General features: G+C 35.6%; 2 protein-coding genes across 4 annotated transcripts in view; one reads left to right on the plus strand and one right to left on the minus strand.

The window, feature by feature from the left end:
* Smr (nuclear receptor corepressor smrter) overlaps positions 1-18,556 on the plus strand; it is a 608,275-nt gene that overhangs the window by 538,539 nt on the left and 51,180 nt on the right. For all 3 annotated transcript variants that reach the window (XM_089645124.1, XM_089645125.1, XM_089645126.1), the window contains one exon: positions 15,506-15,597. In XM_089645124.1, coding sequence (XP_089501250.1) covers positions 15,506-15,597 — 92 coding nt within the window. The remainder of the gene's footprint in view (positions 1-15,505; positions 15,598-18,556) is intronic.
* On the minus strand, positions 16,133-17,968 carry LOC149413254 (uncharacterized). The gene has a single exon (XM_089645365.1). The coding sequence runs from the start codon at positions 17,966-17,968 to the stop codon at positions 16,133-16,135; it is 1,836 nt and encodes a 611-aa protein (XP_089501491.1).

The raw sequence follows: 18,556 nt of genomic DNA on the forward strand, positions 1-18,556 counted from the left end.
AAGGTCCAATGACTCCGCCGGACCATAAACCGCACCAAACAGTCATATGTTGAGGATAGAGAGGCGTTTCAACAATAACTCTTGGGTTTTTCGAGCCCCAGATGCGACAATTTTGCTTGTTGACGAAGCCACCGAGGTGGAAATGGGCCTCATCACTCAAGATGATTTGCATTTGATTCACTCAAGTGAATTTTAATAATTTCAATGCGTTGTTGAAGCGTGTATCGTTCCATTTTTATTAATGGCGTAGTTTCTTCTTGTCAAATGTCAAAAAATGACAGCTTCAAAAGTAACATCTACTGAAATAGCGGACTATTCAAAATAACACCTCTTAATGGAAAACCCTGTACTATATTATATGCAGTGAAACTTGGCAAAATAAAATCAATCCCATTTATGTGGCACTTGTTGAAAACATTTCTCAGTAAATCAGAATTCATATTCCAGAGGCAATAAGGATAATGAATAATGGCTGTGCGAACGTTCAACTCGAATAGCTACTCCCAAAGATTGGATCAAAGTGAATCAATTAATTTTATTGTAATAAGTTGTAAAAGCATGGCGGTACCTCTGCAAACAGAAGAGGAGTAATTAAATTAAGTATTCAAATTTCAATCATGCATCAGAGAGGAGATGCTCCCGCTTGCCACTCTCTGGGGAGAAGGATAAGAGGAAGGGAAATGTAATGTAATTGATTTTAGTGTTTGCTCATGGAGATGGAATTTTATATTATCAGTCTTGAATTTAATATCGAAATGGTATTGTTTACACATTGGTTGACCTTATTTGCACTCTCATATATATTACAGAGTGAGATCGTAGTTTAAATGACTTTAGCTATGGTTATTAACCAGATCTTGGTTGTGTGGTTGTCTGTGAACACACGCGTGGTGGGTTTTTAAAGCGAAGCTAATGCCAAATCACTATTTTGATTAATCTTTATAACGAATTGGTGTACATTATGAATACCAAAAAATATGCTTTAGATAAATCGAAGGTTTTCCTATCGCTTCGCTTGAGTAGAATACAAATAAAAAAATAAACTATTCAATAAAAAATATAAATGCTAACTACTAAAAAAAATATTTTTTCAATAGAAATGTATGAACGCATAAAGGAAACAACTTTAAAAAAATAAAGCATTATAGCCAAGATTATCTGTGACAGTTTCACTTGATTAACTTTTTTGCTTTCTTATAAAATTATTTACAAAAAAAATAAACCAATTTTTTTTGCTTAAATTCTATCGTTTCTAGACTCCGTTTGTCGAGCGGTTTTAATGCCTATTACCTACAATATAAGGTATACCAAGAATATACACATTTTTGGCTTGTAGGTTCCTCTTAAAGAGTTTTGTCTAGAATCGTGGCTACCGATGATCGAATGCAATTTTTTTTATTTTATGTTTTGATACAACACTGGAAAGTTAAACAAATAAAAATGCTGTAGTTCGTAGCAAAAAAGCCCACAAAAGCAAAACCTGTGCGTGGGTATTATTGTAATTATTAAAATATTTCTATGGTTACATCTTTCCGCATCACTGTATCACCCGTTTCCAAAAAATTCCAAAATTTATTTTGACTCTTAAGATTTTTAGAGACTTTCGTAAAAGTCTCAATTAAAAAGATACAAGAGATTGGTAAATATTGTATACCAATCTCTTTGTAAAGGTCCCAACTATATGTACATAAATATCGAATGGTAATGCAAGGTTTCTTTTTATATTTATCTTTGTGCCTTTCGTTTACATCAGTATTTCAACAAAAGGATAGTATATTATTTGTTATTGTAATAATTCAATTCCTGAAATGAGGGTTTTTATGACTAAAATCTGATGCAAGCTGCTCGGTGGGGCGTATTTAAATAAAGCAGTTATCGGCAAATACCGATAGACTGACCGTAATAAACATATTTATTAACGGGTTGCATTTCAAATAATATTCGATTTTTGTTTAGTACTTTTATAGCTTGGGTATGTTTTTGGGAGACCCGAAGATTTAAATGTTTGAAAATTATTTTTACTATTAAAACTAACCACAACAACATTAAAAAAATTACAGGTATTTAAGTTAGAAGTTCATTATAAGACCTTTCTTATTTTATTTTAGACTAGCTTACGTGTACCCGGCATTAGGAGATGGACATATACCATCACTGACTTTTCTGTAGGCCTTTTTAATATATACAATTCCGTAGTACAGTATTTGGATTTATTGTCATTAGGTTTAGCCAGCGTTAGCAATGTAGGGCCCGAAAATATATTTAACAACTTGATTATAAAACATTGACTTTTCTCTACTCTCTATAAATATAATATGCGTGTATCATATGTGTAAACCTTCCGGAAGAAATTCTCTAAATGATTGTAAAAACCCTATCAAAATCCGTTGTGTAGTTTAGAAGAACTAAGCTCACAAACAGACAGACGCGGATAGCGACTTTATTTTATACTATTTAGAGATGTTTTTTATTAATAAAAAACTATGCAATCTCTTTTAATCCTTAATTTAAATTAATCTTTATATCATGCCTTTTTGTTTTTACATTCATTGCTGTAGCCATCTAAATGTGCTGGTAAATTAGCACGATAAATTGCCGGTTGCTGAACAATTGGCCTTGGCCGTCAAGAGTATTGTAGGGTCAAGGTGTTGACTGTCAATATTGTTGTGTCCCGTTAAGATTGCTGTAATGTATGAGAAAAATTCACAACACAATCTCTTGCATGAACACCAAACAAATTATGACAGTTTTGGTAGCGGGTAGAGACAGAGACACACATAATACGTAACAGAGCGAGAAGGTAATAGTTTGGCCTGGCGAGTTTTTTTGTTTGCCGAGCGAACTCACCATCAAGGCAGGGCAATACAATAAATAAAAATGTTGACAAGAATAGGCAATACACAACAATCTTGTGCAATCTTGACGGGCAATATGGAGATTTGGATGGAAATACCTTGCCGGCAAGAAGTTTTCTTTAAAAATAGTTTCATTAACACATCCTTAATTGAAAATAATAGAATTTGTTAGGTTTTTCTTATATTTATTGTCAATTGATAGGAATATTCGAAGCGTTTGTATGCGACCATGTATCTCTACCGCACTATGCATCTAACCTGCCCACTCCTGTGGTGACATGGTATGATGGTTAGTTAGTTATTGTTAATTTCTTTGTATGTGCTTAGCAAAGGCATTAATTTTGAGTTCTTTTTACAAAGTCCAATGTGGACACCGACAGGGTTAAATTCTAAGCAAAAAGAGTAAGGAATAAGATTGAAGGGGGAGGGTTACTGGTTTACGGTTACGGTTTGGATGCACAGAGTGGATGGATAGGAAAAGCAGCGTCAGGAGACTGACTTATACTTAGATATAAAAGATAGAGAAAAATCAGGAACATCCGAGGTAGAACTTGCATGATAAAATACTATGTTACGAATCTGAATTATTTGCCAGGAAAAACTACCACTGCAAAGAAATGCTGATCTTATTTAGTTTTGGATTAGGTATAAATAATTATTTTCAAAAGTTTTAGCTCATGCAGAAATGCAGACTATGTACTTTGCAATAAATTTGTGGTTGGAATGTAACCCTTTAATTTTTGTTTAATTGTCATCAGTCATCAAGTCATCTTTCTAGAATACCTTTGAAGAAAAACTGTATTATTATTTATTACCTCCTCAGGCCTAAGCCATACTCTGTCAGAGGTTCGGAGTATTTCTGCTTTGCAAAACAATCCAAATAAATGGAATATTTCCGAACATATGGGAAAACTGAAAACTTTAAGAAAGGTGATAAAATTATGCTCTCATATTTTATTATTAGAAATAAACATATATTTTTTGAAATATTAAAATTTTTACGGCAAACATGAAAAAAACATTAAATTGGTCACTGTATGGTTTTTTGTAACTGAAATTTATGATAATGATAAAAAAAAAATATAACGAACGTTACCGCTGCCTCTTTTTTTTTTGTCATTTTATATGAAAATAATTAATAAAAAGTTAACGAAATCTCAACAGTTTTTATCAAGTTGCGGTTGGGTATCATTGGTTTCAAAAGGTTCACATTTTAATTCTTTTGTTGTTAACTTTGAATTTAAATATAAAACGTGGTGTTTTCATTTTTGTAACATCGTCTAGGCTATTTCTCACCAAAATAAAAAGGAAGTTACAACGATTTCTGTGAGACCATATGAGTTGTTCTCAAAAGGAAAAAAACAAACCTGAAGTGTGTATTTATAAAATATCTTGATAATTTTACCTAAAGTTCTCTGTAGATGGTTTGGAACTTGTCTATTTTAAACAAGGATAAAGTTCTGCAACGAGAGATGGCGCTAGTAGTATTGTTTTCATTTTTTATCAACATTCAGTAGTTTGCTGCAAATGTCAGACTTGCAGAGTGACAGTTCTGATTTGCCACATGGCCAGTTGACCGTGAATATTGCAAATAGAGTGATACATCTTCGTGCCTTAGCAATCAATCAATGTTTAATAGCTCAATAATGTCACATAAAGTATTTCTCCAGCGTTTAAGGTATGGTGGGCTTTCTTGTGCTAACGTTTTAAGGTTAGTTTGTGATGATATTTCGCAGCTCTAGTTTCAACTTAGTTCATCTTACTACTGTTGAATTTCCATTATTATCTAACAATTTGTTTCATTTTAGTTTTTTTTTTCTGTTTTTGTTTGGAAATATGTATAATGAATAAGAGGAACAGTGAAAAGAAAACTGTGACTTATCGAGTTCAAGTTTATTTTTGGACAATACATTTTGGAAATTGTAATGGCATTTTACATGGTTTTGCATATTGTAGGACTCATAAAAGTCATGCTATCTCAGTATAACAGGGAGATATGCAATTTGATAAAGTTGTCAAATTCTTCTGCATACGCAAAAAATATACAAAGAGCACTCGATTTCAACTGAATTACTACAAGAAATAACTAGTTACGTGGTGGGAGAGTTTAAAAGATGCATTAAAGTTCTATTTTTCTCAATCAAAATTAATTTTTCCCGTAGGAAATATGCATAAATTATTAAAATAACCCAAACTAAACCCCAAAAACTTATCTTGTTAAAATTTAAAGTCGAAATCAAGGGTTGTTTTTTCAAATGCCCTTGCATGCAGCGGAATTCAACAAGTTTACCTACAATTTAAACTGTGTTAAGAAAGAAATCACCACGCTGTTGTATTTTCATTTAAAAGTTTACAAAAGACGCTCTTGAAAATTTTGAAATCTATGAAACAACATTTAGTCTTTGAAAAATATTTGTCAAGGTTCGCAAATTTTATAATAAATATGTTTTAGGTAAAACGATAAAAAAATGTAACAACAATAACTTTTATAATACCTTTGTCTAATTAGATATGTTTTTAGTTTGGTGTAACGTGTACAATAAAAACCACCGGGAAGCGACTTTAAAAAACTTTTTCTATGTTTGCATTCAAAATTTTAATATTTTTAAATTCTTACAACAGTCCCGAAAAACAATGTCGGGTATGCAATGTAGTTTTGCAGTAAACCTTTTTAAAGTTTCGTTTCTGCATTTTTACTGTTTTTGATATTATATTTCTCCAATTAAATAAATAGGGGTTAATGCAATTTATCAAACAACACTAAGTCGGGTACACAGGTAGCAGAAGTCGGGTACACAGGTAGCAGAAGTCGGGGACGCCTGAGGAAGACATGGCACGATCAAGTGAATCAGATACTTGAGTTGGGCCATGTCAAGAGCCAGAATAATCGAAGAGTATGTATGATGTATGAATGTGGCAATTAGTGTGTGCTAAGACCGAATTGTTTGGCATATCTCCACCGATAATGTGTGTATGTGTAGATTACGTTGTATAAACAATAAAATGATTTGAAAGGTGTTTAAAAGGAAAATTAACTGTACAATCATTTGATAAGGTCTTTTGTACGTGGCCGTGAAACTTTGATTTTTTTTTTTTTTTTTAAATAAAGACAAACATTCCCGGGTTACGAATAACCCGACAATATTTGAAAATCTCCTACTACCACTACAGTAAGCTGAAAATGTTGCTTGTGTTGTGATGGAGGACTTGGCCAGCCGAGGAATTGAACACACTACGCCTGGGTGGGACCCAAACGCGATGTCAACTCGGCCACCGACCGGTCAAAATCAATGAAAGTCTAATAAAATTAGAAAATTTAAATATATGTAATTATATACTTTAAAAATTGTGATATAATAGAGCATACAGTATGTGATCTAATTTCAGATTGTTTTATTTAGTAAAATTCCCAGTTTACGAATGTTTACCAACATTCTGGAGAACAATATCTACAACAACACGACAGTGATGTTAGGACCAGTCGAGCGAATACATAACTGCCAGCGAATGCTCCGGCTCTGACTCAGTGTTTTTGTTCTTTTTGTTTAAATAATTACTTTTTTATACGTGGGTGCATGCCGAGTGGCGTTTTTAGTTGTTTAATTTTTATTGTCACGCAACATTTTTGACAAGAAAAATTTAGCCCGTCGTCGCACGTGTCGGTAAGCAATCGACATAAACCAAATGCTGTAAAGCTGGGTCCAGACATGTTCTTTTCTCCGTACCGTACCTCCGTTTCGTATCAGCGTCGCGATCAAGAACGCTAGTTTGGACGCCCGTTCGGTACGGTACGGTGGTACGGCGTCTCGATACGGATAGAGGTACGCTCCGATCCATCGCGAGTCGGTTTTTCGAGCCGTTCAAAGGCGATACGGTACGGGTCTGCGCCAGTCTGGACGTGTTCGCGGCGTGCGACATCTTTCTCTGTTTTTGAACAATTCTAACTCCCACCAACGTCGCCTTTTTTGTTTTTTTTTCGTTATATTATTGTGAATAACAATGAAGGACGCGCAAGCAATCGTCAAATTCTCAAACACTTCCGCAGTCGACGACATGGTGGGAGGAAATGAACACGCGATGATCGCAGCGACGTTACGGAGATACGGGCTCTTGATCGCGACGTGGATACGAAACGGAGGTACGGTACGGACAAAAGATGATGCGTCCAGAGTTTTTGGATAGCGACGCTGGTACGAAACGGAGGTACGGTACGGACAAAAGAACATGTCTGGACCCAGCTTAAGACCCTGCGCAGAAAAGTTCCACACTGAAATGCGCTTCAGGCCATTACCATATTATAGCGAACTTAATCTTCTTCGCAGGGTTTTGCAGCATTTGGTTTATGTCGATTGCTTTCCAACCCATGCGGCGGGCTTAGTGTAGTAAAAGTTCTGCTTTTATTGTTATACACCAATTAAACAGAAATAAAAAACTTAGAGCATCAGCATCCCAAAAGACGACATAGGCCCTGAGCGAAATTATTTTCTTCAGGGCCTCCTGTGTGGGGTTAATATAAAAAATAAAATTAAAAATATGTTATAACCCCATAAGCGTCCCAAACGATCCTAATGTTCAAAGCCAGTGTAGTGTGACCACGACACCCCCAATGTTGCGAGGCTGAAGGGAGAGGAGAAGAGAAGGAGATGAGAGAGAGGAAGGTGGGAAGTACCCAATTACTCAGATCCGGTAACCAAACATGACTAAATCCATGAATGGTAGTTTTTCACCAGGACGATCCTGATAATATCTACCACTCTGGCTAGAGGTTACAAAGTCTCAGTTATCAATACTGTGAAAAAATCATAATAATTTTCTTGTGATATAATCAGAGATGTGCAAAATGGGTACCCAAAACCATTTGAAATGCAAAATGGAAATGGGTCAAAACTTTTCCATTTGAAAATGCAAAATGCAAAATGCAAAATACCTATTTTCAAAATGCCTTGAAAATGCAAAATGGTTTCTCAGGCCAAACAATTAAAATAATTATACAATTTTTATACAATTTTTTCATTTAATAATGGACATCAATGTAGAACAAACAAATTACATGATGGTAAATCCAAAAACACCACGACTACAAATTATGAAACCACAAAAAATTTGCGTGGTACTAATGTTGCCAACGTAAAAACATAGAAACTGTTATCTAACATTTAATATTACAGCGTCATGGCCCCATGTTCAGTATTTTTTGTAATGGTATCACTCAATTGCCAGGGCTCCTACCAGGGAGCAACTTGACAAATGTAAATTATCTCTCATAGCGAGGTTGAGGACCGACTATTTGGGGTTTATGAAAAAAAGATGAGTGGAGATAGTAGGAAGAATCTTGCAAAAAGCATTTAAAATGGAAAATGCATTGAGAAAAGCATTTAAAATGCAAAATGGTTTTTAGAAAAGCATTTAAAATGCAAAATGGAAAATACCCATTTTGCATTTCCATTTGAAATGGATTTATTTGAAATAAAGCACATCTCTGGATATAATGATAAATTTTATTAGAAATGCATTTTTATTTTTAGAAATTGTCATTTTATCAAAATATTTCCAATCTTCATATTATTACATTCCTCTCAGTCATCAAATTATGATATAATATAAAATATATGTTATAAAATTAAATTCAATTACTGTTAACCTTATTGTGAAATCAGATATGAGAGCATCAGCAGATAAATAATAATATGACTCTAAATTATACATTTCTTGTTAAAATAAATTTGTTGAGGTTTCATCATATTTCAAACTTACAATACTATACAGGGTGTCCGGAGGTAAAGAGCGCTTACTTCGGAAGGTGATTTTACATGATGGTAGAAGTAAAAAAGATGGATAACATTTTTCAAAATTGAAACTTTTTTCTCATATTAAAATATTTTTACCTTAAAGCATTGGAATTTCTAAAAAAGTAATTTATCATTTCTATTTCTAAAATCATTTAGAATCACCCCCTGAAGTTAGTACACTTTACCCCCTGATATCCCGTGTTTCTGACTCATAATATGTATATTTTTTAATTTTTAATGATAAACTAATGTTTATAAGACAAGGTTTTATGCATAGCATAAAGGATAACAAATAATTATAAGCAATAATTAGTCTTTTCAGAGCACGCGACCGGACATCAGAAGGTATGGGTTCAATTCCCGTTGGCAGCATTTATTTTTACTCTGGAGATATTTTCAATTTGTATTGATATTTCAGGCGACTAATTATTGCTTATAATTATTTAAGACGCTCTTCTTTATATATATAGATAGATAGATTGTTTTTGTTTATCTTCTCGGAAAGATATACAAGAAACGTATAATCTTGTTATTATTAATAAATAATTACATATATAAATTTTTATGTTTGATACTACACTTTAGTTTAAACTTTCTGAAATCAGTTGTACTGATATCGCTAAATTATGGAAAGTCACAGAAGTGGGGAGTGGAAGAGAAAGATTGACAAATACCTAGCTGTTCAGATCTAGTCATTAAACATAGCTGAAGCCATTTCAAGCAAATTTTCGATTAAACATTTTCATTTTGGGTGACTACTGGAAGTATATATATCAAGTTTATATTTTGTCTCTTCTTGTTAATTTTTTTTTTTTTTCATGTTTATCCTGATGAAGAAACCATTGGTTTCGGAACATGTCGATCATTTTAATTAAATAGTGGTGTATACAATGTGATTTATTTGAATTAAATTGAAATGACGCCACAAAGTGAATTTGCAATTGAGAGTTTTCACAAAGAGAAATATCTACCCAAAACGGTTTTTTTTTAAATTCTGTTTCTCTGTGTATATGTATGCGAAATGGTTAAATCAGATTTTCAAAAATCAATAAATGTACCTGCTTTGTGTGTAATAGAAAATGATACATTTTCACTAAGTGAAACACCTACAACTGTAGAAATGTCGTATAACTAGGTCGTATAGAGCCATTTTTATCTTTTTTCAATACATATATCTCAGTAGACCCCCAGTTATATAAAAATATTATCTTTATTTCTGATACCCATTTTTGCCTATTTATACAATTTTTGTATGGACGTATCAATGTCACGTATATATATTTAAGAAATTTGAAAAATAAGGGTAACGTACAGTTTTTGTTATTATTGAAAACCATAATTTTATTGTAGAACTTAAAATGTTCACTGTATGAAAACGTTTTTTTATTTTTGGATATTTCGCTTTTGCCATAAATCGCACTTTTCGACTTCTTTTTGAATAAAAATGGCTTTTCACAAATGATTTGAGCTATCTTACTATTCAACATGTCTAGCAGTTAATTGAATTTGCATTTAAAGATTATCTTAGGTTAGGTTTTCGTAGATATTTCTCTTTGTCAAAACGCTTCTCAATTATTGAAGAAGATATTATGTTTCGCCTGAATATTGTTTGCCTAATTCTGCGTATACGTTTGCGAGCCGAGCCCCGAATTATGGGAAAGGAACGAAGCCACCTCAAGCGGCGTTTCGCGCCATTTGCTCTTACTTCGTCCTTTCCCGTAATTCGCGTTTCAGCTCGCAAATGTCTCGCACCATAAGATCACAATTCATTTGGATACCTGCTTTTTAATGTGATTTTTGTACACAATTAGCATCATTAATAAACAATTATTATATTACAGGGATTACGGTACCTACCTTGCAACCCTAAAGTTTATAGAGCTGTTGATCTGGATGAATAATATGGATCAAGTCCATCAAAAACAATAATGGTGCTAGAAATGGCTATATCTGGTTTTGTGACCAGATCTGAATAGCTAGTCACTTCCCAACTTTCCCCACACCATTTGGCCTCAAAATATACCCCAATGGGGGATGCTATAGTTTCTCAGGTTTCGATAAGTTGAGAGCAGTTGTGACTTTGGAAATAAATAAATGAAACCTATGAAGACATTTTTAGTTAGGCAGATACTCTCAGTATTACCCTGACCACCATTCAGAATAGAAGCGTTGCTTGAAATTGCTTTAGCCGTGTCTAGTGACCAGAAATTAAAAGCCAGATTTCTCCCACCTTCCTCTTTCCCATATCCTTCTCCACGATCTTCAGCCTTGCAAAATACCCCAATTGGGGATGCCGTTGTTCCACTGGTTTCAGACGGGTAGGAGCAGTTGGGACACTTGTGTGATATAAAAAAATATATCTTGTAGAATTCGTTTTAATAAATTATACAATAGCATTTTTTAAAATTTTGACTCGATCCATAATTATTATTCAGACCCATTTGTACCTTATCAGATCACTAACACACAAAATAAATCCGTACATGTCATTATTTATTTATTACATCATGTTGTGTATTATATTTACCTCTCGGCCGGCTTACGTATCAAAAGCCTAAATTAATAATTACTATTCCGACCAGTGGCGTACCTCTCCCTCGAGTTTGCCCGGGGGAGTTGTTATAGGGGGTGTCCTCTACTCTGCCCAGCCCTCGATGGGTCGGCGTTCGGAGTCTGTTAAATAAATATTGTTAAACTGATTGAATTAAGTCTCTGAAGTTATTTTTAATAGCATTTAAAATGATTGAGAGTAGATTTATTGAAACCCTTTTTGTGGATACGGTTTAATTTGAATTTTTAATCTCTGAATAATCTTTCATCACTGAACTTTATACCGATTTTTAAGAAATTTTTCGCCGATTTACATATTATAAGACCTTTCCACTACCAGCTCCCCCAGACAAGCCAATAAAATTGATTATCTCTCCAGGAAAGAATGTAAATATATGAAAATGCAATTTTTTTACACTAACTCCACAGGAAGCCCTGAGGAATATAATTTCCTCAGTGCCTATGTCATCTAGTTACAGCCACCATATCAATGGATGGCATGTTGGGAAGATTAATTGCGTTGAAGGCGTTGCTAGATTGCCATTTCGTTCCTTTTTAGACGTAATCAGACATAATTGGGTCTTTGAAACATTAAATTCGACTAGGTTACTCTTACCCCATGGGTAAAACCCTCGAGGTAACCGTTCATTCTCTACTTCGAAGCCCTCCGAGCTGTTGTAATTTTTGTATTCTTTGGGAGGCCTGTCAAACAAAAAGCTGGACTGTACTCATGGACTACTGTCATCCGCGTAGCAACGAATCGGTGTATACGTCAAAGGATCATTGATGTGCAACAAAAACAAAGTCGGAGACAGGACCGATCCCTATGAGATCGACCTTTTCCTCAAAAAGTCGGCAATCCACAATATACGCGGGTAGTCTGTAAGATGGCAGTTTGTTGACAAGTCCTCGTTGCCAAACCCGGTTAAAGGCCTTGGAAATGTCCAGTGCAAACGTTTGGGTCTCGTACTTACTTTCCAGGTACCGCCCCCAAACACGCGTCACATACGCGAGAAGATCACCGCACGAGCGGCTCCGTCGTAATCCGTATTGACCGGTCGTTAATAATTTTGTTATTTTCGAGGTATGTGAGCAGTTTGTCGTTGATCATACGTTCCATCACTTTGGATAGAATATAGCGGTAGTTGGCCGGGTTGGAGCGGTCACCCTTCTTTGGAATAGGATGAATGAACGCTTTTTTCCATCTAGAGGGTGCAGAGCCAGACTTCAGGGACATTAGATCAGCAGTGAAGAGAAATTGAGCTTTTTTGGGCACACGGACACGACCACTATACATCCCTATCGGTTTATCTCTCCAGGGTCTATAACACTCGGTTAGGACCGGAAACAAACGGGAATCTGATGAATCTACATCACACAGAGAATCCCTAAATATCGTTTAAAAAACTTCTCGTTTTTCAGTAACTAAAAGGTTTAAATAAACTTTTTTATCCGGGTCTCCGCTTAGGAACACATCAAACAGCTGATGCTAACCCCTTAGGACCGATTTTTTATAAACTTTGACCTAAACATTTTCGACGGGATTTACTCGAAGAAGAAAGCTCAAATCAAAACAGTTACACCACAAAACGACTCTGAATGTGATGTAGGTTCACCAGTTAACAGCTTGTACTACGAGTTTCCTGAAACCGAGATTAATTTCAATCAGTTACGAATACAGAAATAAGTTTGTTAATACAACAAATAAATAATGTCAGTAATTTTTTCAGTTAAATAAATATTTTAAAGCACAATAGCTCGTGATGGCAATGATACTGTGAGCTGAACACAATAATAATACTAGAAAATAATAGATATTCCGGACAGAAAACACTGCACTGCTTGAGAAAGGGTATTTTGATTAATAATATTTTCTATAAACACATAATTACACATACAAATCCCGAAATGGCTGCGCTGTAAACCGTAGCGAACTTTTGTCCGCAGTGTCTTCGGTTTATGCCGATTGCTTACCGAAAGACGGCTTAGGTGATTTTACCACGATCTGTTTGTCCGGTTGTATAATTTACTTTGCATAAGAACATATTTCCAACAAAAGAATCTCCCAAAGCAATCAATTTATTTATTTTATTTATTGCATCTCACTATACATAAAACACATTTTTTTCACATAAAAATCAACCTCACTAGGACTAAGCCTGTATCGAGGTTAACAATTTACATTTGAATGAAGCAAACATAAGAGTATCACAAACATAAAGTAATTCTACATACAAACACAAAATATTTCAAAATTAAAGAAAAAAATGAGTATTAGATGTGTTACCAGATGGGTAATTTGACAGTATATTGTAAAAATATTTGAACTATAACTCATTAATCATTATTCAAAAGAAGAAGCAAATTAGATAATAAAGACAGATAGGGTGACATTCAGTTTTTAACAAATGGGACTTAAAAAATCTTATTATTTAAGAAAAGACAAGGATGAAAAAATATTAAGACAATCGTCTGTCAATACATAAACCTTAATTAACTTTTTAAATTTAACTAAAGAATTGGTAGACTTGATATGATTTGGAAGAATATTAAACATAAGTGGTGCCTGATATAAATAATTTCTTTGACCAAAAGAAGTTTTAGTATGTACATGTACAGCCACAAAGTTCAATGTAGAGCTAATTCTAGTTGTCCGCATTTGTTGTGTTCTTTCAGCAAATTTAATATTTATAAAAAATCGACCAAGTATTTGAGTGATATATAGCTGTTTTATGCACATAACATTACATTCCTTATAAAGTAGGTTGGATGGATAACAGAATTTTTTTTTTTGTACATCACTTTAAGGATCAATTTTTGAGTAATATTTAGTGGTTCAACATTGGACTTTAGACATGATCCCCAGCATACTATGTTATAAGAAAGTCGAGATTGGACTAAGGCAAAATATACAGTTTTTAATTTCTCTTTGTCCAATATGTGTCGAAGTTCTTTAAAAATAATAATAGCAATGCACGCTGTTTTTAAATTTTTGCTTTCAACCATGCATCCAATTCGACATGTTTGAAAAACTCAAACTTAAGATCAGAAGGAATTCGAAACTTCGGTTTCCTGAAAGCGCTGTCAAATAATTCGTAATTATATTGCCGATAAGCGAAAATATAGGTATGAAAACATCGACGGCCCCCGTGGTCGAGGGTTCAAATCGCGGCGTGCGCAAGTAAATTTTATTTGATTAATTTGTGTTATTTCATAATTTATTAATTTCAAATAATACATAGTATACTTGCGGCACGTTCCAAAGTGGAAGATACTCTCAGTATCGCCCTGGTGTGAGACCACAATTCAGAATTGAAACGTTGCTTGAAATAGCTTCAGCCGTGTTTGGCGACCAAATCTAAATAGCCAGGTACTCCCCCATCTCCTTCCCTCCCCAAAAACCTTCAGTGTCACAACATAATTGGGGATGCCATAGTTTCACTGGGAAGTTGGGACTCTTGTGCGGTATTCATATAAAAAAAATAACTGCAGGTTTTCGGAAATTTTACACCTTTAATAAAGGGTTTCCAGAAATTCTTTACTTAGCTGGATAGCGGTACTTTTAAGAGTAACGATTGTGCTGCATTTTTCATCAAGTTGCTTCTAAATACACGCAAATTTGAATGCCTTAAGGCGATGCCATACGTACTAATGCAAAATCATGTGTTTTTGGTTTGAAGATTTCGTCGCCTAGAAATGTTTCAGATGCTTTAATTAAATACTGCGAGTAGAATACATCTTGACCTTTGAAATAATCGAGTATTTTTCAGATAAGTCTTTTTATAAGCCCAAAAAAAATTATAAGGCCTATGAAAACTGCTTTAAAGTTCAAAATCTCCTACTTACAAACCCATGTTCGGTTATGATTTTATTGTATAATGTGGCAAATTGAGTTATTTATAAAATGATCGAAAAAAATTATATATTTATGCCTGAACATCCATCCACAAAATAAAATAAAAGGCACTTTTTGGCCATGTTTTTTTCTTGCATAAATCAAAACAGGCGGATGGTGTTAAGCGGGAATTTAAACCTTATCGCCATCTACGTAAGGGGTGTTATTGATAGCGGCTCAATTTAAAATATTACACGACTTAGTACATCGCCTTTAGATCTATAAATCATAAATTAAAAAAAACAAATAAATAAAGTAGTACTAGATATTTGCTCTACCATTTGATAAAAAAATAATAGTTCAGTTTGGTTGGGTATTTTGGCCTCAAAACCAAATTAAAGAGTTGTGGTTTTATCGATTTTACATTGTTTTAATTGATGTAAGTGAGTTTATACAATTTTTAATTATTGTTACAGAGACATAGAAGAAAATAAGAAGACAACGTGTAGACGGAAAGACAGTTGCGGGGAGGCCATGGAGACCAGTGACGATGACCTTCCCGACAAAGGTAAGAACCCATTAAAACCATTTTACCGTTACGCCCATCACTTTTGATTGATTGACAAATATGGATAAATAGCTGATAATGAGTGACTTTTGAGGATGATGCAAACCAAAGATTTATATATCAAACCTTTTCACCAACTTGTCTGACTGCTAAAAGAGGGCGAAACTTTTTGAAACTTACAACTTACCATGATTCTGTGATGTACGAGTATTGTCAGAGTGGATAGTTGATCTTGTGTGTGTTATTTTTTAATAATATACATAATGTGTATATGATTAAATGGAATGTGTCGATGTATGAACAAAATGAAGTACGCCTTTCATCTGACAATAACAATGTTTGAAACTTTTATTTCGTATATGTACTTGAATTGGTTATTCTACCACATGCAATAATAATAATTGTAAGAATTCACAAATTTCAACAATAATCATAATATTAATTAGGTACTTTGAATACTTATTTACTTTTTTCACCATTAAAACACTTTTAACTCAGGTATTTTTTTAAAGAGATGAACCACTTAGACGTTTGTTTAGTTTTCGGTTTTGTCGCTTGCCACCTCGTTCATTTCCGCCGGAACCTCTTCCCCACCTCCTCCCGCCGCGGAATAAGAAACCGTCGAATTCGCAGGTGATTTCTTCTTCCGGTCTCCCAGCACCACTTTACTGCTCACCTCCTGGCCATTCTCCAACTCCTCCGCGTGACACATCTTCCTGTGCTTATGCACGAAGTAATACGAAGGAAACTTGGACCCGCAAGTCTTGCAGGGGTAGTATTGGACGTTCATATCTAAAAGACGGACTTCCCGCCTTGGTACAGCGGCTGCTTTAGTTCCTGACAGCTTTCTCACTTTGCAGCAAGGGTCAGCTATCATATCCAATGTCCCCTGATTCACTGCATCGATGGAAACTGGATTAATGTGTCTTCGAGCGTGCTTTTGATAGCAGTATTGCGACTTGAAGGTATGGTTGCAGTAGACGCAGGTGTATATCGTTTCTTGTTTTGATGAAACGTCACTGTTGCTTGCGTCAGGGTCCTGTCCATCTATTTTAGTCGGCACTTCAGCGGGATGGTTTTCGTTGTGCGAGGTTCCCATTATTCTTATATTTTCGCTCATCTGTTTCTGTAAACTCTTGCTGAAAGCGTTGCAGTTATCGTAAGGTGTTTCACTTTGCGATCTCGAGTCTTCTTCTATTTCAATGTAACTGTCGTCCGTATCACTAGAATCTGAGTCGGCTCTCTGAGGATCGTCGCCGTTGGATTTGTAAGCGGTATTCAGAACTCTGTGAAATCGTACTGGTCCGTCACAGCACGCTACGTCGATCACAATCTTATGATCTTCAGCGTGAGATGAAATCATTTTAGGTTCAGGTTTAGTTTTGACCACCACTACACTATCATCGGTAGGATTGATAAGTTCGGCTTTCTTCGCGACTGTTAGTTTAACATTGGCTTTAGATTTTCGAGATTTCACTAAGTTCAGAGCGTCGCGGCTTCTTCCAGCTTTAACAAACGGTTCTTCGCTCCTTCCGGCACTTTCTTCTGCTCCAAACACGGCTTCATCATTGTTCTTGGACGTCGTAGGAGACTGGCGATTTATTCTATAACTGGGAATTTCCAATATCTCCTTTGCACTAGTATGATTTTCAATTTGAAGACTGTGCTCGATCTCTACTTTCTCTCCGACGGGCGCAATGTTTTGCGCTACTGTCGGATCCACAGGTCGGAATGGAGTATCGTGTTGTGCCCTCAAGAACGGAACAGGCGGCTCGGGGTATAGAGGGTGAAACGATGCCGTGGGCATGAAAGGTGGAAGCTTTCTACTCGGGATCGGTTTGACCACTGTTGTTGTCGGCAGAGCTGATAGCGGTGCTGCAGACCCTTGTGCCAGAAAACTTCTGCATAATTCCAAAGCCCTAGGCATGTGAAGAAGATGAGTCGCCAGTAGAACCTGATAGATGTTTTCCGGCGTTAATTCGAGGTATCCAGTATACATGTATGCAAGTAAAGGCCAAAACTGTTGCGCTGAAATATTCGGTACGTAAACAACGTGTTCTTCATTGGGGGGTATCGCCAAGTCTGGTCGTGAATTATCTTGAAATCTCGCTTCGTATTCGCGTCGCTCTCGTTCCAGCAAGCTCGCCTCGTAGCCGTCCGCTTCGTGTTGCTTCTCCTCGAAGGTTCTGTCTTCAGCGAGGGCCCAAGGGCGGGCCTGGAGAAGGACAGATTTGAAGTATCCACTGTGGGCGGCGAGCAGGCGAGCGTGGGCGGCGAAGCGCACGCCCCCAGCCTGCACCATGGCATCGGGGGCCCCGGGACCGCCGCCCATTCCCCGCCAGGCCGCCCATGCTCGATACAGAGACACCATGACACTAATCACTAGATTGTTTAATTTATTTCAACACTTAATCGAAGTTCACGATAATTGGATTAAATTGATATAAAGTCCATTAAACTTCTTAATTATAATTCAATGTCTCGTAACTTTGAATCGCTTTCTAATTGAGATCGGCTTATTTGAAGCGAGTGAACTTTAAAAGTGATATGTATTAAGTTCTACTGATGATGTTTCTCGTAGGAGAAACGGTTCGCGACTGGCCGCTCCGGTGGGTAACACCATTTGTTATAATATTACTCGCTGATAGGGGTGGGTAACTGGGTAGCAAGTAGCGAGGTATGCGGGATGGTGTGGGGTGAGGGTGGCTTTAGGGGTAGGAGGAGATTTAAAAAAAAGGGAATATTGTAAAGATGATTCTTTGCGTTCAGAATCACTGTTTCAATATTTTGTGCGATTTCGTTACTAAACTAATTTCTTGCTTTAAATTATATTTTTGTCGTCCTTGTATAAATTTCAATAACGAATGAAAAAGTCCGAAAATAACGCATATGGATAATAAAGTTGATTTATAGGAGTATGGCGTACAAGTGAATGAAAGAGAAGGTCCTTGACGTTCCA

The sequence above is a fragment of the Hesperophylax consimilis genome, chromosome 22 (assembly GCF_061612785.1).
Source record: "Hesperophylax consimilis isolate HC1 chromosome 22, BYU_Hcon_1.0, whole genome shotgun sequence".
In the NCBI taxonomy this organism is placed as follows: Eukaryota; Metazoa; Arthropoda; class Insecta; order Trichoptera; family Limnephilidae; genus Hesperophylax; species Hesperophylax consimilis.